Raw genomic sequence first — 23,327 nt, 5'->3', positions numbered from 1 at the left:
TATCTATCTTTCTTCATGTGTGTTTCAAACAGTGTCAGAGAAATACCTAAGCCATGAAAGAAGGCTAAGGTAAAATGAATTGTGTTTTTATAATGTGCCAGTTGGTGGAAACGATCAAACATGCTTTTTAAAAACCTGTAATAAAGTAAAGCTTAACTTATGTTATTTTAAGTTTTTATTAATTTTTTTATTTGAGTATAGTAGACACACTATGTTACATGAGTTTCAGATGTACAACCTAGTGACTCAACAAGTTTAAACATTATGCTAGTTGTGCTCTGTGTTTACAGGTCTGATTCTGCTTTTTTGCTCATTTGTTTATTCATTTCTCTCTCTCTTTTTTTTTTTTTTTAGATTCCACATAGGAGTTAACTCATATGGCATTTGTCTTTCTCAGTCTGACTTATTTCACTTGGCATAATACCCTCTAGGTCCATTCATATTGTCACAAATAGCACAATCTCATCCTTTTTTATGTCTGGGTAATATTCGATTATGTATATAAACCAACTTTTCCTTATCCATTCCTCAATCAGTGAACTCTGAAGTTGCTTCCATACTTGGCTTTTGTAAATAATGCTACAACAAACATAGGGATGCATACATCACTTCAAATTAGTGTTTTCATTTTCTTTGTGTAAATACCTAATAGTGATATTAATCAATCATTCATTTATTACCATTACTATTTTGCAATACTATTTTTAATTTTTTGAGGAAACTCTATACTGTTTTCCACAGTGGCTGCACCAGGTTGCATTCCCACCAGCAGTGCAAGAAGGTTCCCCTTTCTCCACATCCTCACCAACTTCTTATTTCTTGTCTTTTTGATTTTAGCCATTCTGACAGGGGTCAAGTAATATCTCATTGTGGTTTTGATTTGCATTTCCCTGATGTTGAGTGAGGTCGAGCATCTTTTCATGTGTCTATTGGTGATCTGTATGTCTTCTTTGGAAAAATATCTATTAGGTCCTCTTCCCCTCCCCCATTTTTTTAATGTTTATTTACATTTGAGAGAGAAAGAGACAGAGCGTGAGCAGGGAGGGGCAGAGAGGGAGACACAGAATCCGAAGCAGGCTCCAGGCTCTGAGCTGTCAGCACAGAGCCTGATGTGTGGCTTGAACCCACGAACTGTCAGATCATGACCTGAGCTGAAGTTGGACGCTTAACCCACTGAGCCACTCAGGCACTCCACCTTTGGACTTGGAAGTAATGAGAGGCACTACACAGATTCTGGAAACCATGCTCATAGTCAAAGCTTTCTGAAATTCACCCAGCATCTGAAAATTCTCTTCCTCATTCATATCTTTATTCTGGTAGAAGTTCTCTTCTTTCCAACTGGAGTTGACACACAGGAAGAACCAGATCCTTCTTCTTAATTCCTGAATTAACACAGCACTGGAATTTCACGAATAACAGATATTTCCTAAGGTTGGTAAGATAAGTGTGCTTCCACATCCCAGAATAGGAGGTATATACAGTAGAATATTAGACTGCTTTCCTCTTGAACATCAATCAGCCATTCATTTCTCCAGAAATTTTTGGATGGCCAATGTCTCTGGTCAGACTGCACATTTCCCAAAATAGAACTGGTGACCTACTCATAGCCTCTGGATTCATCTGCACAACTCAAGTTGGATAAAATATACACCATTTAATTCTGCAGAGTCATTCAGCCCTCATCTCCTTCATATCCAAGCAGAATAAAGACTGTATGAAATAATTTTCATTACCAAAAGAAGCATTACTTCCAATAGTTAAATGCAGCCTACCCTGAATCAGCTCAGTCAACTATTATCTTCTGTTGCCTGAGCATAAGGCATGAACTGACTGTTCTCATAGCCATACCCCAGGAGACTGCATCCAGAGCAAGAGTGCAAGACACCAGGTCATCCAGGACTGACCTCAGAGGTTTTTGTCTCAAGGAATGTGAAGCTCCAGAAAGAGCCACCATAAGGAGTCTGGGACAGTGTTGGGGTCCTATGGTCACATAGCCTCAGGGCCATAGAGGAGTAATGGAGAGTCGGCCCCTGGGAGAGCACCATCGACAGCAGAGCCTGAGCTGAACCCATCCCCTGAGAGGCTTACAGGTTCCTCCAAAGAAGAAGGAGGATTGTTAAGGGGCACAGGGGTCTCTGCAGGCACACCCACCACAGAGCAGATGGTCAGGGACACATCTCCTGACTGAATCATGAAGTATGGAAACAGAGTCCCAGTGGAGGAAGTTAGAGGGAAGGAGAAAAGGTGAGATCCATCAGTCATGTTATAGAAGGAGACATCCCCTTCTTTGAGGTCTAAGAAAACACCCACCCTGTGGGGAACTTCATCACAGATTTCCTGATGCTCAGGGAGGAGAATGGCATGGAATTTACCTCCGTACCACCTCAGAACCCAGAACCCCACTTCTGGGTCCTCTTTGTACCAGCCTTTCCTCTCCACACCTCCCCTACATACCCCCAGACCCCACTCGCTTCTGTTTCCACTCCTGATCTCCACCTCCCAGTAACAGCGCCCTGATGTGATGGCCTCCTGGCCCAAGATGCTACAGCGTCTTTCTGGGTCCTCAGTTGTGTCCTCCAAGGTCACACTAGTCTGTCCACCAGAGACAGCAAGGTGCGGATCTGCAGACGCTGGATCCAGAGTGACAGACACTGCAGAGAGAGTTGCCAATCATGCAAGACCTTCCCCTGCCCCATAACAAGGGCACACAACCACCACCACCACCCTCAGACACCGAGTTGCATATGGGAAGGGCTAAGCCTCCTGAGATGAGAGTCTTGTGACTCAAGTACACAGCTCTCCAAGCAGGAGAAGTAAGCATAAGACTGATCTGAGGGTTAGATGGGTCACAGGGAACTTGAGGACTAGTCTGGACTCAAGGACTGAAAGATATCTATTTAGAATCCAACATCAGTCACATCCACTAAGCTCAGCTATGTGACTTTTACTGCCCCATCCCACTGCACAACCATTGATGGTGCCAGCATTTGTATCACCACAGCAAGCTAAAGGAGACATCAGAAGCCATGGGGCAGCAGTAGGAGTACCCAGAAAGAATGTGAAGTAACTCACAGGCCTGGAACTTCTCCTTCCGCCAGTCTACAAGAGAACCATATTTCACAAATGTAACAACAAATCAGAGATTTGAGGTGACTGTACATATCAGTGTCGATATCTTTTTTTTTTTTTTTTTTAAATTTTTTTTTCAACGTTTATTTATTTTTGGGACAGAGAGAGACAGAGCATGAACAGGGGAGGGGCAGAGAGAGAGGGAGACACAGAATTGGAAACAGGCTCCAGGCTCCGAGCCATCAGCCCAGAGCCTGACGCGGGGCTCGAACTCCCGGACCGCGAGATCGTGACCTGGCTGAAGTCGGACGCTTAACCGACTGCGCCACCCAGGCGCCCCAGTGTCGATATCTTTTGGAAAAATCATTTGGAAACATTCAACTGAAGCATTTATTTCTTTTACACACACACACACACACACATACACACACACAGCCATCATGCTACAGCCTTCCCATGAAAGCCAAGCTATAAAACTTAACCACTGAGAGGCTGGATAACAACCTGAAAAGAAAGCTCTAGACCCAGATTTCACCATCATATTACGCTTTCTCAAGAGTCCTTAGCCACACATCTATCCTGAAAGCTAGGTTTTCTTGAGAAGAATTGGGGAGATAAAAAATTCTGAGGCCTCCATTTAGTTCTAAAGAATTGATTAAACTGAAGTTGGAGGTTGAATCTAAGCCATGGTAGAGACCATACAACCTGACAGAGCTGAACTTGGAAGACAACTACAAGCCCTGGGCGAGGAGAATTCAGGACACAGCATCAGAGAAATTTTCCCTAGTCAGAAGGCAATGGAGAGGTTTCAAGGAAGGGAGAGACAGAAGTTCAAGCAGGAAAGACATACATCCAGTGAAAGGACAGACACTATGAACTTGTTTCCCCTTTTCGTGGGTTATTGGGAGGAAAATATCCCTATATGTAAGGGGAAATCAAAAACATCAGGTCTAGTCATCTGCTTCCCCCCTTAATTGCTCAGAGAGATCGAAATCACCAGGAGAAACCCCCGTGGTAGGTACCCAAATATGGTCATGTCCTAGGCACCCTTATTCATGACACTGAAAAATTATTTTTCAATTTTTAAATATGATGCTTTCAGACATTAGTTCACCTCACGCTATGAGCCAATCAATATGCAAATATTTATTCTACTGTGATGGTATCTGTCCTTACAAAATAAAAAGATATACAAGGTATACATTAAAACACGTGCACTTCAGGGGCACCTGGGTGGCGCAGTCAGTTAAGCGTCCGACTTCAGCCAGGTCACGATCCCGCGGTCCGAGAGTTCGAGCCCCGCATCAGGCTCTGGGCTGATGGCTCAGAGCCTGGAGCCTGTTTCAGATTCTGTGTCTCCCTCTCTATCTGCCCCTCCCCCGTTCATGCTCTGTCTCTCTCTGTCCCAAAAATAAATAAATGTTGGAAAAAAATTAAATAAATAAATAAAACACGTGCACTTCAATCCATCAGAGAAGGGGGAATGCTAGAAGAAGACTATTTGATCCTTATTTTTAATTAATAAATCCCAAGAATCAGTGAGACTCTCTAAGGGGGTTTCCTCACACATCTAGCCCCAGGTCTCCTGCATCCCTGGCTCCCCCTTGTCTGCTCTCATAGTCCATGTCCATGATCATGAACAAAACAGCTGGGACAAACACCTGTGCGTGCACACACACACATACACACCTCACACAGGTTCAAAGGACCCAGATTCTTAACTCACACCGGTGCTAAGTGGTGTTCTGGATAACCTTTCACTGCCTTAGGATCCCCCTCACCACACTCTTGCCCCAACTGCTACTGGAAGGTTGAGATGGTCTCACGATCAGAAGCAAACTCAGTCAGAAAGTACTTCAAAACTGCTCAAAATACTCTAAGTCTTTTCAGAAATCTCTCAAAGAGGTATCAGGGATTTTATTACTTCTTGTGCACCCAAAAACTTTGCACACCCTCTGTGTACTTTACACTCAAACCACCGTGATTATGATTTGTGGTCTCCCTTCCACCACTCTGAGCTACCCAAAATCTCTTCAAGAGGAATCACAGGATTTCTACTCCCTTCTCATCTCCTCTCTTCCTCACTGCTTTGCTTTCCCTGATTTGTTCCCAACTTTTCTGATAAACAATTTTCACTCCTCTTTCTCCTATCATATCTTCACACATTGCCCTGATAAATCAAACCAGTAACAAGCCCATCAGGTAAACATGCAATTCTCCTAAAGGAGAGATAATGGTTGTGAACAATTATACGTTACAGTTCTTTGAAAAAAAATTTTTTTAACTTCTTCCTCTGTTACACAAACATACACATAAGATTTTGTATAATTGCAGGTAGCTCTCAGACCCACCACCAGGAGTCCATAAATATCCTGGAAGCTCTGGATCTCAGATTCAGAACAGGCAATTTAAAGCAATTACTTTCACAGCAAGCAGGGAAGTTTACAGGAAGAAACCCAACTTGGACAAGGAGCATGAGGAAACAAATGATGACCACCATTTCAGGGGACCAAGACAAAAACAGGAAAATCAAAAGTAGATCCGCAAGATGTAGGAATTTCAGGGTAAAATGGATTCAGAACCAAGGATCCCCTTAGGAATACCTGAATCGTAAGCAAGCAACAATGATATCTGAAATCTTCTAGAGACAGCAATTTCTGGTCTACAAAGCCATTACTGTGTTCCAACTGTCCTTATAAATGAGCACTCTTTTGTCACTGCACCAGCAAAAGCATCAGTTGAACAAGGTGTGTTCAGATGAAGTTGCTAATCCTAAGAGTGACCTACAGTAGAGGACTGGTCAGAATAGAGGCAGATCTGTGTTTCCCAGAAGAGTCCCTGAAGTCTTCACAAGGAAACGACAAACATGACAAGGAGAACAGGGACACCCACCCTGTCCTGGTATGGGGTCCACTGACAGAGAAGGGGGAAGAGTTGAGGCTGAAGGGGTAAGGGCACAGAAAACTGAGTTACTCACCTGCATACAACTGCGCCTTCCTCCAGCCTGAAAAGGGACACACTCTAGTGAAATATGAGCCAGAACAAGAATGCTTAGCATTGATCTACTGGCCTTGCCTCCTCTCTGTACTACAGGTGACACTCCCAACAGAGTAGGGAGGCCAGAGAGGAGATATCCTCCTGCGATGTGCAGACAGCAGGGTATTGGGGGAAATTCCCTGGATCACAGGTCAGAAAGCCTGAATTGCAGGCTGAGTTCCACCCCAGCCTGCTGCAGCTGTGTGACCTTTTGCAAAGCCATTTAGTATCCTGTGCCTTAAAAACCTCAAATATTTTTATTCTATCTCCACTCAGTTTTGCTTCTATGAAAATATTTTAGGGAATAAAATATAAATTATTCCATAATTATAAACAGAAATCATTATTACATCCAATGTTTTCCAGCAAAGAGATATTTGGGAAAGAACACAAAAGGGGACATGAATTAAGGACAGGGACGTTAGGTAAGATGTGGGGTAAAAGGGGCCAAACTTTCTCAGAAAACACATCACTGTTCTGGAGCATTGACAGCTGACCCCACCACATTCCCACCCATGGTCTGCCCAGTCCTCTACCCATCACTTTGTGACCAGCACCTCCAGGAACTGGAGAGAAAAGACTCTCCCTGGGTGGTGTTATATGGAGGGGACACACTCCTAAACTTAATGACCCCATTTATTTACATAGCTTCTTTACCAAAATCTCAGAGCATCCAGTTTGAATGAGAACTAGTTGCACTGAAGGCTAAAAAGTTGGCAAGATGGTGGGGAGATCAGCACTGGAATAAACCCAAGATGCGTGACAGACTCCAGGGACCACCATCACCCCAGGTTCCCAAGCACTGGGTGGGAAACAGCACCCCAGATAGGGAAAGTCCATGGAGCAGGGTCCTGCCCCCCACCAGCTTCTACATCTGCCCCAGGGAAGGGTCCGTATGTCTGTGCCTGAAACAAGGAGAAGGGACACCTTAGCTTAGGTAGGACAGGAGACCCAAAGACAACTGGAGAGTCACTCACCACCCAGGTAAATGGATTTCCTCCTGCCTGAAAGACAACACAGGAAACTGGTGAGCTAATAACTAGAGTGTCTCCTACACAGGGGACTCAGGAACTGCTGGGGAAAGAACAGAATTTACCGAGATCTTCTTGGAGTTCATCTGAAAGAGAGTGAAAAATAAGTATGAACTCCCATCCTTAAGAAAGGAAAGACTGCACCTAAAGAACCCATAAAAGGACTTCTCTGTATCCTAGAAGATCTAACTCCAGACCCCCCTCCACAGCTCCAGCTGTCCTCTCTGGACCTGTTCAGCCACCTGCTTCCAGCCAAGCCCCTTGCTGTCAGCTTGTCCTCTGCACCACCTTCCACACTTGCCTGCCTTGGCTCCTGAGCTGCCTTACCTCTGGCCTTCAACGCCTCCTCCTTTGTCCGCCGGGCCTCCTCCTTGTCCCTGTGCAGTCTCTCCCATTCCTGCATCTCCTGCCTCTTTACAGTATGTTCTGTCTTGATGTAATAGGCAGCCCCAAGGAGTGAGAGCATCAGCACCACGAGGCTCACTATGAAAGCTGGCTTCCAGGGAGAGGCCTGGGGAAAGAAGGGCTCTGTGGCCAGCCAGAGACCCCATCAGCAGCAAAGACCAGGGCAGCCCAGCCCAACACTCACAGAAACCCTAGGCCACTCCCTCTGGCCCTGCTGGGAATGGGAAGTAGTGCTGACCTGGGATGAAAATGGCCATCGCCTTCTTCTGGTCCAGGACGGGGTTGAGGACTGAGCAGGTCATGTTCCCTGAAGAGCTGTCCCTCACCACCAGAGCAGACTCCACGCTGAACAGCCCTTCAGTGTCTTGGGCATGGGTCTCAGAGAATGTCAGGAACTTTTCCCCATTAGCAGCTCTCCACTGTATCTGGGGCTTTGGGAACCATCCCGAGGCCGTGCACACCACTCGGACCCCGTCCTCCTCTGGCCCTGTGATGTGCACTTGAGGGACAGAGCCCACACCTGTGAGAGAGAAGCTGGAGAGCACAAGGAGGCCTTCCAGAATCCAGGGATGCCAGCAGAGCCTTCCTCTGCACAACTCTGGTGTAGCATTGCATTCCAGGGCTCCCTGGGGAGTGGTCCCTGCAAGGATTAGAGCAGGGGTCCTGCCACAGGGAACAGAAGGAAGGAGCATGGGGACCTGCAGAGGGCAGGGCTCTTCTCCCATCCATAAAGCTGGGAAGTCCATCACCCAGAGTAACACAAAGGAATTTCGTCCCAAGTTCTATCCTTCTCTGCTCTTCTCACCTCACACACTCTCCAGGGCATCCACTAGCACACTCAGTACCCTGTGGTAAATCATTTCCATCCTTGACAGCCCTACCTACTTCCTGAGCTCCCCCCGCTAATATCCACATGTTAACTCTGCCAGGATTCCTCACAGATGCTTCAAACTCAAACCCTGAACTGATTCATATTTGGCTTCTCTGTAATAGGATGATGATGAAAATATTCCCAATCCTTAAGCCTGTTTCACATCCAGCTCACCTTCTGCCACATATTTTTAATGCCTTCACACTCTGCTTCCGGGTTCCATCATGGGACTTATCTGGGCCACTGAGAGGTCAGGGAATGTGACTCCAGCAGAGTTGGAAAGTACTTGTGCCATTGCCTTGCCCTCTGCCACAGGACGGACATGCTTGGGCTAGAGCAGTCCTTCCAGCCAAAGCTGTCCTAGATCAGCCAACAGCCCAATGAACTTCACCCATGTGAAGGTGGGTGGGTAGTCAAGGTCGACTGTCAGGACAAAATATATTAAAAGGCAGAGGCTTCTTGTCCCTGTTGAAAGTAAGGTCCCTTCCCATCCTTTTTCTTATGCCATTTACTTGAGGAAATTTGTGATTGTGGGGGCTTTCTCTCCTCTTTGAAATGTATACATGTCCTTTGCGAAAACTACATAGGCCTTTTGTCAGGGTTGTGATCCAGGAATGTGTTTCTCAAGACCTTGGGAGCCCTCTTTCTGAACTGTTAACACCAAGGTGGACAGCACCCCTCTCTCCCAGTTACTGGGGGAGTGTAGGAGCCTAACCTCATTGGGGACCAGGGCCCAAGTGCAAAACCACTTCCTGTCATAAAGATGGGAGAAGTTGTAAAAACAAACTATTTTAACTTTCATTTGTCTGGAAAACTCTTCATCTTTCCTTCCATTCTGAATGACAGCCTTGCTGCATGTTTTTTCCTTTCAGTTACTCTGAATATATCATGCCACTCCCTCCTGGCCTGACAAGTTTCTGTTGAAATCTCTACTGAGTAACAGGAGGAAGTGTTGAACCACTATATTGCACTATATTGAGCCACTATATAAAACTACATGTTAACTACACTGGAATTTAAAAGCTTTTTTTTAACTTTTAAGATTGGAGAATTTGTTTTCCTTGGGATAAAGCCAATCAGCTAACATAGATGGTCACCCCAATTACCAAGTACATTTAGGGTGCGCTGCCCATGACAAATGATACTGTCAAGTCCATTTACTTGAGGGCTAGTAACTGTCTATCCAGAGAACATGTATGTAACAAGTTGCGTCTGCATGGCTATGTAAAAAGGTGAGATTTCTTTGCAACCCCTTGGTAGATTCTCTGGGATGCACATCACTTACTGGTTAATGCTAATGCCATAATAAAAATGTTTTCTCTCCCTACTACCTTTGTGAAGAGGATTTCTGGATTCGGAGACTTTGTCTTTAATTATATTTCCCCTACACTTAAGATGTATGAGTAAGCACCATTAAGATTTGTCAAACACAGCTCAGGTGAGCTGAACTCCCCTAATGCTCAACAGTAAATAAATGGTTGTTACTATGCGCAGCTGAGATTTCTGTCTATGTTGCACAGCATTATGACAGCAATCAACAACTAACACAAAATAGCAATACTTCTAAATACTACTACTAAACAACAAATTGCCAAAAAAACAAGCAAACAAACAACAATTAAAAAAAAAAACTTGGGAGTCTCCAGTCCCTTCTCTCCAACCCCCAAACTCTTTGTGTCCCCAAATCCACCCACTCAGTTGGGTCTACTTTCCAAACATCTCTGACACTGAAACCCCTTCTCTTCTCCCACCTCACTGCTCTGACATCAATTCAGGGAACCATCCTCCCCACCCTGTAACTACATGTCTTTCTCCAGTCTTGCTCACCTTCTATGTACCCTCTCTCACAGTTGTCAAAGCAAACCTCCTCCCAAAAACACCTCCCTTCACTGCTCTGTTTAAAATTTCTTCAGCTCTTCCTCCCAACTCTGTAATACACCACACAAAGCCTTCTATGGTCTGGCATCGCCCCTAACCTCAAAACCCCTCAACACTTCTTCCCAAGTTCTCCCACCCGGGCCACTCCAGCCCCAGGACTATTTGGTTAACTGTTGAACTGCTCATAACCACAATCACCATGCTCTCTGTGCCCTTCATCAACCACCAGGGCTCTTTGGAACACTTTCTGGATTCACTCAAGTACCTGCTCAAGTGTGTATTCCTCATGCACTGTTCAAGATCAATCCCTTCTCTCTGCCCGTGGACCAGGATTGTCACTTCTCACCAACCTCCCATCCACCTGTCTCACCAACCACATGGCTTCCTTGTCTGCCCAGACACACCAGCCACACTCCAACCTTGGTTGTTTCACATGAGTATTCCTCTGCTTGGAACTCTCACCCCCAGATACCCACTTAGCTAAGTCTCTACTCACCACCATCTAACATCCTCTATAACCCATCTGTCTGTCTATTTACTGTCTTTAACATAAACTCTGCAGGACAGGGATCTCTATTTGGTTCACTGATGTATTCAGGTGCCCAGAGGGGACCTGGCACTTAGTAGGGATTCTATATATCTTAAAAGGGTATAAAGAATTAAGTGGGTTGGGAATTCAAGCTGGTGCAGCCACTCTGGAAAACACTATGAAGGTTCCTCAAAAAAACTACAAATAGAACTACCCTATGACCCAGCAATTGAACTACTAGGCATTTATCCAAGGGATACAGGTGTGCTGTTTCAAAGGGACACATGCACCCCCATGTTTATAGCAGCACTATCAACAATAGCCAAAGTATGGAAAGAGCCCAACTGTCCATCGATGGATGAATGGATAAAGAAGAGGTGGTATATATATTCAATGGAGTATTACTCGGCAATCAAAAAGAATGATATCTTGCCATTTGCAACCACATGGATGGAACTAGAGGGTATTATGCTAAGTGAAATTAGTCAGTCAAAGACAAAAATCCTATTACTTCACTCATATGAGGATTTTAAGAGACAAAACAGATGAACATAAAGGAAGGGAAACAAAAATAATATAAAAACAGGAAGGGGGACAAAACAGAAGAGACTCATAAATATGGAGAACAAACTGAGGGTTACTGGAGGGGTTGAGGGAAGGGGGATGGGCTAAATGGGTAAGGGGCACTAAAGAATCTACTCCTGAAACCATTGTTGTACTATATGCTAACTAATTTGGATGTAAATTTTAAAAAATTAAAAATTAAATAAATAAATAAATAAATAAATAAATAAAGTTCAGGCGTGGGAAAAAAAAGATACTGGTATGTTGTTAGGACAGACAAATTAATGCAAAAATGGGGGCAAGGGGTGTTGAGTAACAGATAATTAGCCAGTCCTTAGAGGAAAAATTTTAAAAGAATGTACTCATGAACTTGCATGCATTGATGACAGAGTTGTAAATCAAAAGAAATATTTCTGATTTACTTTTCATCAATTTAACAAAAATGTAACTTTATACTCGAGTCGTAATACTTTCTTTTAGGAAAGAAAACTTAAAAATAAACTGATGTTTGGGGCACCTGGGTGGCTCAGTCGGTTGAGCGTCCGACTTCAGCTCACATCATGATCTCGCAGCTGGTGACTTCAGGCCCTGCGTCGGGCTCTGTGCTGACAGCTCAGAGCGTGGAGCCTGCTTCAGATTCTGTGTCTCCCTCTCTCTCTGCCCCAACCCACTCGCATTCTGTCTCTGTCTCTCTCAAAAATAAATAAACATTTAAAAAAAGAAATAAACTGATGATTTTTCTAACAACAACAAAAAAAAGAATTAAGTGAGTGATGGGCATTGAGGAGGTCACCTGTTGGGATGAGCACTGGGTGTTGTATGGAAACGAATTAGACAATAAATTATATAATAAATAAATAAATGAACATTAAAAATTAAAAAAAAGAATTATAAGGATTCCTATTGAACTAATCAATAAGTGAAAATCACTCCTTTCCCCATCTCTAAAATGAGAGGACTGATTTACTTGGCCCCTGAGGTCGCTCCCAACTCCAATACTCAGGACACTAAATATAGATCAACCACTCACCTGCCACCTTCAGCTCCAAACTGGCCTCTTCATAGAAACTTCCCTTTCTGAAGAAGCAGGTATACAGCCCATTGTCGGAAGCCTGGACCTTGTGGATACGCACAGTGGCCTCCCCCTGGCTGAGGAAGTCCTTCACCAGCGAGGTCCGCCCTGTGTACTGAGCCAGCTGCTCTTCTTTCTGTTCCTGCTGGTTTTCATAGATGAACACTGCTTCTGAGAACTTGGAGCGGAACCACCGCAGCTCCATGTTTTCCACATCCATGGCTGGGGACACATGACAGGGCAGCGTGACGTTCCCACCCAGCACTGCCACAATGGGGTCCGAGGGGCCAATCACCACAAACTCCTCTGTGGACACAGACACAGGAGTGAGAAAGTGGAGAGACACAGGTAGGGAGGCATGGAACACATACTGTCAGGTGGGGGGCCCAGGCAGGCAGGGGTGAGTATCAGGTGGGAGGCTCTGACCTGACAGACTGAGCTGTGACCACTCTGAATTGGGACAAGATCATCTTACCACACCTTTGAAACACGGAAATGATATCAAAGAGACTCCCTCAGCAGCCTGTGTTCCTGGTTTCCAGCCCTCCATGAAGGACTCTCTAACTCAGGGGTTCTAACCTTCCACAAGCATTACAATCACCAGGAAGGCTTGTAAAACACTGACAGCTGGGCTCCACCCCCAGAGCTTCTGGCTCAGTACATCTGGGGTGGATCCAACGATGCACATTTCTAAGGGGTTCTCAGGGATGCTGAGACTGATGTTCCAGGGACCATACTCTGAGATCACAGCTCCAGTTTGGCTCCTCTTAGAACAGGACTGAAAACTGGTTGAAGTTTATTATTTCTGCCCATGTGTTTCTCCTCTGCTGAATTACATGTGCATTAAAAACTAGAGCCCACAGTTATTTCCATTAAAACCTGCCCTCACTCCATCACACAAGCACCCAAATCACCACCACCTTTTACAGGCCTTGGTTTTCTGAGATGTGGTGGACACGTCATGACATGACACTTCTGCAGAAAGAACCCTGTTGGATCTACAAAGAGTGACTTCTCATCTCCTGTGCTACTCCACTTTGGCTGAGTCACTATCTGTCTCACCTGAGGAATGACAGTGACTAGTCTCCCTGGGACTATCCTCTTCCCAGCCCCATTTGTGTGACCCTTTTACCCTGCAAGTAAAACCAGGTCCCCTCTCTATCCAAGCCCTCCAATGCCTCTCTGGTTCCCGAAGTGACCTGCAAGCCCAATAAGGATGATCCCTCAGTGCTCTCTGACATCCAACTCTTGTTTCTCTTTCTTGCTCACTCTGTTCCACCCAACACGTGCCTCCTCTGCTTCTTCAACACCCAGGCACACTGCCTGCTTTGCTCTGGCTGCTCCCCACTCTGGAAACCCTCTTTCCATGGGGATCCGGACAGGATGGTACTCCACATCTTCATTCCCATCTCACTGCCTACACCGACCACCTTATGGAGCACTGCTGCCTGCCCACACACCCTCCTGCACCGCTGACTGCCCACCCTGCTCTACTTCCTTCTCCCATACTGTCCACTCCTCTAACAGACATAGATTCCATGGAGTTGAGGTAGTTAGTACTAACTGTCTCCTGCCAGAATGTAAGCTCTGTGGAGACAGGGACTCTGGTTTGTACATAGATCAGCACCTTACACAAACTTCATACCCTGTAAATATTTATGGAATGTAATGAATTAATAACCGAATAACTACTTAGATACCAATAGAGCCAGCAAATAAAAAATAAAAGAAATTTATTTTCACACTTTTCATAGTGAAATTCACATTTTTTTTTTACTTTGTAAGACATAAACTCCTCTTTGGACAACTGTCTTGGTCCCCTTCCCTTATTTTATGGTCCTGGGATTCTTCCTTTTTTTTTTAAATGTATTTATTTACATTCAAATTAGTTAACATACAGTGTAGGATTGGTTTCAAGAGTAGGACCCAGTGATTCATCACTTGCATATGACACCCAGTGCTCATCCCAACAAGTGCCCTCCTTAATGCCCATCACACATTTAGCCCATCCCCTACCCGCCTCTCCTCTAGCAGTCCTCAGTTTGTTCTCTGTATTTAAGAGTCTCTAATGGTTTGCCTCCCTCTCTGTTTTTATCTTACTTTGCATTCCCTTCTGCTGTTTTGTTTCTTAAATTCTACAGATGAGTGAAATCATATGGTATTTGTCTCTCTCTGACTCATCTCGCTTAGCATAACACCCTCAAGTTCCATCCACATTGTTGCAAATGGCAAGATTTCATTCTTTTTGCTCACCGAGTAGTATTCCATTGTACATCTATACTGTTTCTTATTTATCTATTAATCAGTCAATGGACATTTGGGCTCTTTCCAATACTTTGGCTATTGTTGATAGTGCTGTTATAAACATTGGGGTGTGTGTGCCCCTTTTAATCAGTACATTGGTTTCCTTTGGATAAATACTTAATAGTGCAATTGCTGAGTTGTAGGGTGGTTTTATTGTTAATGTTTTGAGGAACCTCCATACTGTCTTCTAGAGTGGCTGCACCATGTTGCATTTGGTTCTGGGACTCTTCTTAAATATTTAATTATACCTAGTGGTTGGGGGACCACCAGACCTTTCCTACAGCCAGGGCCTCCACCAATAACCATCTGTCCTGATGGAGACACAGCAGGGCTCCCAGAGGCTCTTGCCCACCCAAGGGAGATGCAGGAAGGGGGATGGGGACATACTTACCTGCAGACCCCCCAGCAGGCAACTGGAAGAAGAGAAGCAGGGAGGTGAGACAGGAGAGCAAAGAGCCTCTGCAGCAATCCTCCATTTCCTCAAGGCTGGGGTGACACAGGGCCGGAGGCAGGAGAACACCTACAGAGATGAGGAGAGCCAGCTCACAGCTCTGGGCCTCAGAAAAGACAGAAGGGCTCAAGGCTGATAATAATCCCCAGAACAAGAAGAGTTTTTGCTACTAGTCATTATGCTGATGGGGCTGGGGGCCCCAGGACAAAGGCTGCTCAGGACAAAGCAACTGGCCTTACTCCCAACAGAGGGCTCCATCAATTCCCCATGAAAAGTTGATCCTCATCCTCTATATCTCTGAGGAGTTTCTGCCCCAGGACAAAGGTATCCAGGAGGGGGCTGCCTGGGTAGCTTAGTCGGTTAAATATCTGACCCTTAATTCCAGCTCAGGTCTTGATCTCAAGTCATGAGTTCAAGCCCCACGTTGGCACAGCGTGTGAAGCCTACTTAAAAAAAAAAATAAATAAGAGGATCCCAGGAGAGACAGAGCACAGAAATGATAAAATGTGTCCTGGTCAGACAAAAAGGAGCTTCAAACCACCTACTGCTGGTGGAGTGGGGGTCCGGCAGCAAATAGTACTGAGAAGAACAGATGCTGGAGGTGACTACTGACTTCTCTAGTGGCCAGATTCAGCCACTCTTTAGGCAACCACCTTAGGCTAGTTTCTTGACCTTTTCTGCCCCAGCTTCCTCAATGTCAAATGGGGATAGTAACGGGATCTCACCCCAAGATGCAAGGATGTAGTGCTACACAAATGTCAGTAAGTGAATGAAGTGCAGGCATCACTGTATTTGTCCTGGGTCTTCTCAGAGCCTCATTATTACCCAGCACCAACACCCTCACCACAATCTCAGCCACTTCCTCAAAGCCAGCTGCTCCCACCTTTCCTTTTATTGGCCAAAAGCATCTTCAGAACCAACTTACCTGCTTAGAAAGCTGAGACTTCTGGAATGTCTCTAACTCAGTAGTGTGAGATCTCAGCAGACCCCAAATCTGCTCTCAGAGATTGCACTTGCAGTTAGCTGCTCTGAGCCCCAAACCCTGCTTCCAATTCCAACGTTGGGTGCCATAGGGTCTTCTTGCCTGAGAGGCAGGTGGTTCCCAGATGAGTGGGGAAGCAGAACCTGAACAGGTTATAGGAGTCTGAGCCAAAACAGGGTCCTGGGCCCCCACTAAGCACTCCCAAACAGGAGAATCCACCCTTCTCTGACTCCTGCACCATTTGAAAGTGAAAGCTTACAAAAAACAATCCCAGCAGACTCTGCCCTGCCCTCTGGATGGTGCACCCCAGTTATCAGTAAGGAAGCAACGTGATCAGAGCCACAGAAACAGGGCAGGTACAGGTCCACTGACCCACCCTGCAGGGAGTCACACAGAGGGACAGACTCAGCAATAGTTTGATGAACAACTGCTACTCTCCAGGTTGGCTAACTTCTAAACCATAAGCAGAGAGTGTGTATGGCACAGCCAAGACTAATACCTAGCCCTATGCATGGCTGTTCACTACTGAGACTACTCATGACAGTTGGTGAATACCATCAGGCAAGAGTCTTTGAAAAGCCCCTGGTGTAGCTGCTTTGCTTTTCTTCACCCTGGAGACCACATAGGTGTGGCAACAGAGAGGTTACTACTGGGCATCAGGAGCTTCCAGGACCAGTTCCAGGACTCTGGCCCTGCCCAAGCTGAATGGACAGCACCCTGTGGCTTGTTAGTATTTTACAAGTATGCATGGCCTGCATACACCATTCGGTCCCCTCCCTGCCAGGCTGCAGTGTGCTCTAGGAAAGATGGATGTTATGGTCTCTGAAGGAAAACCCTGGAGCACTGGAGCTTCCTCCAGCCCCTCCCTACCTGTATGTTCCCATCTCAGCAGGACACCTTGGTTCACTCAGTTACATCTGCCAGAAACTGGAGGGTCATTCCACTACACAGTCCATGTTCCCACCCAGTCTACCTCCAATGCACCAGAAATGTTCAAGACTTTTCTCAAATCCATATCCGTGGCCAGTACCTAGTTCCTGGCCACCCCCATTTCTCCCCTGGCCCAAGCAGGGTGTCCCTGCTTCCCCATGAGTGTCCCCGGCCCACCTCCAGCCTGACCTCCTCAAGTTCATTTTCCTTCCAAGGTCATGATCCTCTCAAGTCAGATCTGCCTTATCTGTTCAAGGGATCCCCCTATAAACCTCTTGTCTGTGATTCCCAGGGCACAGCTTCCTCTCTGACCTCTTTCCATCACTCTGCCAGTTGTCCCTCACTGGCCTGAGTTAGTTCCTCCAGTGAGTTCCTCCGTTCCGAAGCCTCGGGCCTTCTCACAAGTCATTGTATCATCTTGCTCTCTCATTCTCTCTCTCTCTCTCTCTCTCATCCCCCAAACTCCTTAACGTCTCAGTCTTGCCTAATGTGACCTTCCTCAGAGGAACCCTCGCCCACCTGCTCATCCCCATACGTGCCCCATACACGTACTTGTTGGAGTTTTACCGGCACCCTGTCCTCCAGCACAGCTCTGACATTGGTTCTTCTGTGGAATGTCTGTGGCATCCACAAAGGGAGGCATGTGTGCCCTGCTCACATGCCCAGGACACAGTAAACAATAAACTTTGCTTGAGCTCATTTGCAGAGGACTCACTGCAGCAGCCCATTGGCTACTCAGCCTTGTCCAAATTTGGAGAACATTTCATTCCACTGAGAAACACAAAGACGGTTAACTCTGACCTAAACAAGTCATCCCAGCCCCTCGGTGGTACAACCCCACCATCTTTCCTGCTCCTTTTTCCTTCCTGCCCCAAATATATATGCTTCACTGAAACATCCCCAGGCTAAAAAACTCAGATTCAACCACCTTTGCTTACTCCCTCAAGCCTGCCCAGTGCTCAGGTGTTCATGAGTTAAGTGACTGGTGTTAAGACACTAGCTTGGGCTACAGCTTCCCTGGTCACATTTCTGCCAGGTTGTTGTCATTTATCTTCATTCTACAGGAGAGGAAACCAAATCTCTCAGAGTTTTGCAACCACACACCCAGCAAAGCCTCACCCAGCCTGCATTCACTCTTGATTGTTCTGAATAATTCACTGGATTTGTTTTCATGAAACAAGGCCTGACTGGCTCATGGTGCATGGGCTTGATAGTTTTCTGCCTAGATGTCTGGTCTGAGATATTAAAACTCTGCACAAATCCAAGACCTCTGGGTATATCTGAACACATCCCAGGTTGTCATCCGCAAAGGTCTATTCTGCCAATATCCACTTAGACTTGGGACTATTGGGAAAATGTACCTTAACGGAAAAATAACAAATGAGGGGAGGGTGGGTGACTCAGTCCATTAAGTATTTGACTCTTGATTTTGGCTCAGGTCACGATCTCACAGTTTGTGGGATCAAGTCCCTTGTCGGGCTCTGTGCTGAGAGAGGAACCTGCTTGGGATTCTTTCTCTCCCTCTCTTTTTGACCTATGCCCACTCACGTGGGTGCGCACACTCACTGTCTCTCAAAAATAAATAAACTTTTTAAAAAGTCAATATTTTTTCAAAAAAAAGAAAGAAAAATAACAAATGAGATAAGGACCAATATCAGCTTCCAGGTCCACCCCCCCATCCATGCCACCACCAATCCCTGCCCAACGGGGAGACTCCTCAATGCCTAAGAGACATTAGGGGAATTTGATGAAAAGACTGTGCGAAGAATTTGACTGAGTTCCTACTAAGTGCCAGGAACTGGGCTTCACAAGTTGTATTTATGACACTTCATTTTCACACATGCACACAGAGATGAAGGAAGACATGAGCCCTGCCCTCTATTAACCTTTAATCCAGGAACTTCCTAGAGGAGGGAAGGCTGGACCTGCAAGGTGCACCCCTCCTTACTGCCCCACATGACCCAGTCCACGAGCCCAGCCCAGCCCCTAGCTCCACACAGCTCTGGGTGAAAGAGGAGCAGGAAGAGGACCTTGAACTCAGCAACGGACCAGGATGATATGGCCAGAAAGCTTATCTCCCTTGAAGGCCAGTCCTTCGATCCCAGGATGCGAGGAAGGGGAGAGGAAGGAATGACAAAGCACAGGGAAGATGTTCCTGAAGGACACTGGAAGGACACCTGGGGACACTGCAGGAAGGACACCACACAGCAAACTTCACCGTCCTCCCCCAGCTCTCAGACTCATGTTCCAGCTGTTCATCAACAAATACTGTCCACTGGCCATGAATGATTTTTCTTGCTCAATATAAGTGATCCCGATGCTAGTGTGTTAATATTATACTTTCTCCTTTAACAGCCGTGTAATGCCTCTTATCTTTAGTTGTTTCAAGTACTTTTGAAACACTTTTCAGATAAATATTAAGCCATAAATCAACGGCTAATATAAAAAAGAAGTGTAATTTTAAAATGTGACATTTGGTGGAAAGGATTAAACCTCATCTTTAAAAATCTGCAATCTGGTGAATCTTAATTTACTTTGACGCTGTGAAGGTGAAGGTTCACTGGGTTATCTTCCACTGCAGGAAAAAAGTTTATACAAGTGTTTCCTGCTTGTTTGGTATCTGGAAAAACTGAAAAATAACAGGAAACACACACACACATACACACATGCGCGTATACACACATAAGGCGATAGTTTCCGTGTAGATTTCAAAATGTTCCTTCCTTTTCTAACCAGCATGACCCTGCTGGTGGGCTGAGCTCTGCCCTGGGAGTCTGCTGAGGACAAGACCAAGGGCTCAGTGGGGATGATCAGTATCCCCTGAGACTGCACACCTGCCCCTCTGGTGAGCACAGACCTTCCTAATGGAGGCTGTCTTCCCATATCTGAACTATCCAACCAAAGATGCCTCAGAAAATTCCTTAGACCCTTACTCATTCCCAGGAGTGGGGCCTGCCCAGGCCTCTCACAGGTCGACGGCAAAGCCCAACTGGCCAGGGCACCTGCCACGGCACCCTCTGAATGGGCAAGTCCCTTTGCTTCCAAAGTCTGAGATTCCTGGGGACATGAAGAGGCATCACTCCCACCCCTCTGAGCTATATAAAGGCAAAGGACTGAGACCAGGGAGAAAGACATTCTTATAGAAATTTTAATAAATTTTATTATGCCATCAATTAGCAAAAGATAAATAAGAAATTGAAAGAAAGCCAAGAGAAAAATGGTGTAAGAATGGAAAGAACAGGGGAAAAAAAGAATGGAAAGAGCAAGAAGAAAGAAGTGAAGGAGGGAGAGGAAAAGGGAGAACAGAATGACGGAGGGAGGGAAGGGCAAGCAGGGAGGAAAGGAAAGGGAAAAGAGAAGGTGCAAGCCCCACCTTGCATTCAGCCCTGATATATCTGGGGACAAGACACCTGAATGGGACACAGGTATGCCCGCAGTGTCTCAAGTACATTCACTAGTCACTGAGATGTCAGTGAATGTTTTGCAGTGAGTGAATACAAGTACCGCCCACATATAGGTGACCCAGTCATAACCTGGGAAGCATTTACTCACTCTCCCAATCCCATGTAGGTCAGGCCCATCCACAGTCAAGGCTGAAACAGTTAAGTCCTTGTAGGAGGGTGAGTGCCAAGTTATGGGAAAAGGGCCTGGAGATCTGCTACTTTAGCCTCTGACCTTGAAAGAATCAGAGGAGAGAGGCCCGAGGCAGAAAAGTCAGGAGGGGCCCTGGCCAAGCTTGAGAGGCTGATTCTAACAGTCCCCAGCATGCCCAACACCCTGTTCCTCCATGTCAGGGAGACTTGCCTCCACAGGCTGAGCTGTAGGCTGAAGCCCTGAGGCCAGGCCCCAGCTCACTACTGACTTTCACCAAATACTCAGGCCCACCATTTATCTAGTGCTATTTCACTCTGGTCATTATGTACTTTGTTTCAATAAATGACTTACTCTAATCCTCAGAGGAGAGTCTTTCCTCATGTTAAAGCTGAGAGACAGAAGCTGAAGAATACACGGGGACACAGGGACCTGCCCAGGGCCAAACCCTACTTGAGGCAGGTCCACCCCAAAACTCAGGTGAGCCCTAAACAGAGGGCACCAGATTGGAGGCCCTGGGCCCAGAAATCCTCTCTAAAGCAGCAGGTCTCAGAGACGGAAGCAGGAGGACTATGCTGCAGCAGCTGCCTGGGAGGCAACCAGACAGAGGGTGCTGTGAGGGGAGAGCAACCCTGGAGACCCTACCAAGTCTCCCAGATTGCATCAGGCTCTGCTGCCCCCTTGTGGCCAGCACGCACAGCACCGAAGGAGCGCTTCCCTGCGGGAGGACAGAGGGACAGAATACAATCTCATAAATGTGGATGGGAGCACAGGAAACCAGGCACAAAAGACCGAGGGCTACAGGACTCCTGATAGATGAAATTAGAGAATAGGCAAAACGGAAGGCTAAACGGATCCGCGGTGGCAGAAGGCCGATGTCCTCATCGGGGGTAGAGGGTTCCGGGGCACTGAGGGGTAGTTAGGACAGGAAAGGACACCACATAGTTATCCTGGGGTGGTAGGGCTTAACTGATACTTATCGACTTACTGAAGTTAGCTTGTTCATTTTATTTATTATTTTTATTTTATGTATTTATTGTAATTAAATATTATTCATTTTTAAAGAACAAAACTGAGTTCCCACAGGAAAGTGCTGGGACACATGTCAGCATCTCTGTCCAACCAAGTCTCCACACATTGGTTTGGCTCCTCATTCTCACTGTTCCTCTAAAGCCTGGTAGGGTGAGGATCCCCCTTCACAGACACCCCCATACATACACACACACACACACACACACACACACACATCACTGCATCCTGTCTTTGCAAAAGGTCCACACTGCCAGGCCTTGGCTCTGCCATTTCCCCCAAACCAAAAGCTATCTTCTCCACCTGCCCCCTCCCTTCCACCCCTCACTGTGCTCCTAGTGAAAGGTCATAGGACACAATCTCTACATTCACTTGTTCAGTGGGCATCTATTGACAGCTGGCTTCAAGCATCTGGGGGAGACAAAGAAAGTCCCTTGCCCCAGACATTCTCACAACCTGGCCACTTAATATGACACATGGCAAAGCAGAGAAACCGCAAGGCAATGTGAGCAAGAAGTGTGGACCCTCAGATACACTAAAGATACGATACACCTAAGGGAGGCCCTGGGCAGACTTGCTGGAGAAGTGCCCTAGGTTTGCAATGTTGACTCCCCTTGAGAAACTCCAAATTCCCTGGAACAAAGCTGGAAGTGGCTAGTCCAAGTGTGACACCTCTGAGAAGACAGCTTCCTTGCTGAGGAGACACTGACTCAGAGTTGGAACCAGAGATTCAAGGTAGAGGGAGGGACTTAAAGACTGAATCCCAAGAGGGTGAGCGATGGAAAGGAAGCTGAAGATTCTGCCTTACAGTTTGTGGTGAGAAAAGCACAGCACTGAGTGAGGAGAGCGTGTCTCCCCCCACATGGAAACTCAGTTCTTAGCCAGCCCACCTGAGGCCAGAGTGTGAGAGAAGAGAGGTGGAGGGCCCCAGAAGGAAGCAGAATTCCATTAGATGGTTCAATTACAAAGTTGTAAAGAAGTAATTTATCTGGGGATGGGTGGGACAAGGGAGAAGCAGGGGCTTCTGAGGCACCTGAGAGCCTTTCTTCCCCCTCCCAGCCTTAAAGGGACAGGGAAGAGGAGCCCAGATACTGGCAGGGAGGGAGGGAGAATACCCCACCTACTCTCCCTCCACCAAAGCCTCCCTCTAGTGCCTCCCATTGACTGTACCCGGAGAGAAGCCACCAGCAAGTCCCTAAGCCCTCGCTCCCTGTGATCAGTCCAGGGAGTCAGTGTCCCCAGTTACAGAGTGAGGCAGGGAAAGGTGAGAAAAGACAAGGAAGAGCAAGGAAGGGCAGACAGGGAGTAACACCACAAAGGACAAAGGGACCCAGGGGAAGAGGTTAACATGAGAACCCCCACCTGATCCATCTCTGCCACAAGCACCTTCCCAAGTGATCTAACTACTGCTTCTGCCAGATGACAACCCTCCCCCCAACAAAGATAAGGACACCAGTGACAAGCCCAGTGAGTGGGGAATCTGGGTGCATATAGAGGTGGGAGAGGTAGGGAGGCCTGCCAGGCAGCTCTGGAGTGGACAAAACACAATTCTTGATGTCTCCAGGCCCAAAGTCATAGCCCAGAC

The 23,327-nt window shown here is 46.4% G+C and overlaps 1 protein-coding gene across 1 annotated transcript; it reads right to left on the bottom strand.

The window, feature by feature from the left end:
- Positions 1-1,615: 1,615 nt before the first annotated feature.
- On the bottom strand, positions 1,616-15,252 carry LOC122489357 (butyrophilin-like protein 1). The gene is made up of 9 exons (XM_043591076.1): positions 15,151-15,252; positions 12,414-12,761; positions 7,780-8,061; positions 7,464-7,664; positions 7,202-7,222; positions 7,083-7,109; positions 6,047-6,073; positions 3,073-3,099; positions 1,616-2,651 (listed from the first exon to the last, which is right to left on the bottom strand). The coding sequence occupies exons 1-9, from the start codon at positions 15,233-15,235 to the stop codon at positions 1,987-1,989; spliced, it is 1,683 nt and encodes a 560-aa protein (XP_043447011.1). The 5' UTR covers positions 15,236-15,252; the 3' UTR covers positions 1,616-1,986.
- Between the last annotated feature and the right edge of the window lie 8,075 nt (positions 15,253-23,327).

Source organism: Prionailurus bengalensis, chromosome B2, assembly GCF_016509475.1.
Source record: "Prionailurus bengalensis isolate Pbe53 chromosome B2, Fcat_Pben_1.1_paternal_pri, whole genome shotgun sequence".
Lineage (NCBI taxonomy): Eukaryota > Metazoa > Chordata > Mammalia > Carnivora > Felidae > Prionailurus > Prionailurus bengalensis.
The sequence above is the reverse complement of the archived record's forward strand: the minus strand, read 5'-3'. Positions and strand labels throughout refer to the sequence as shown.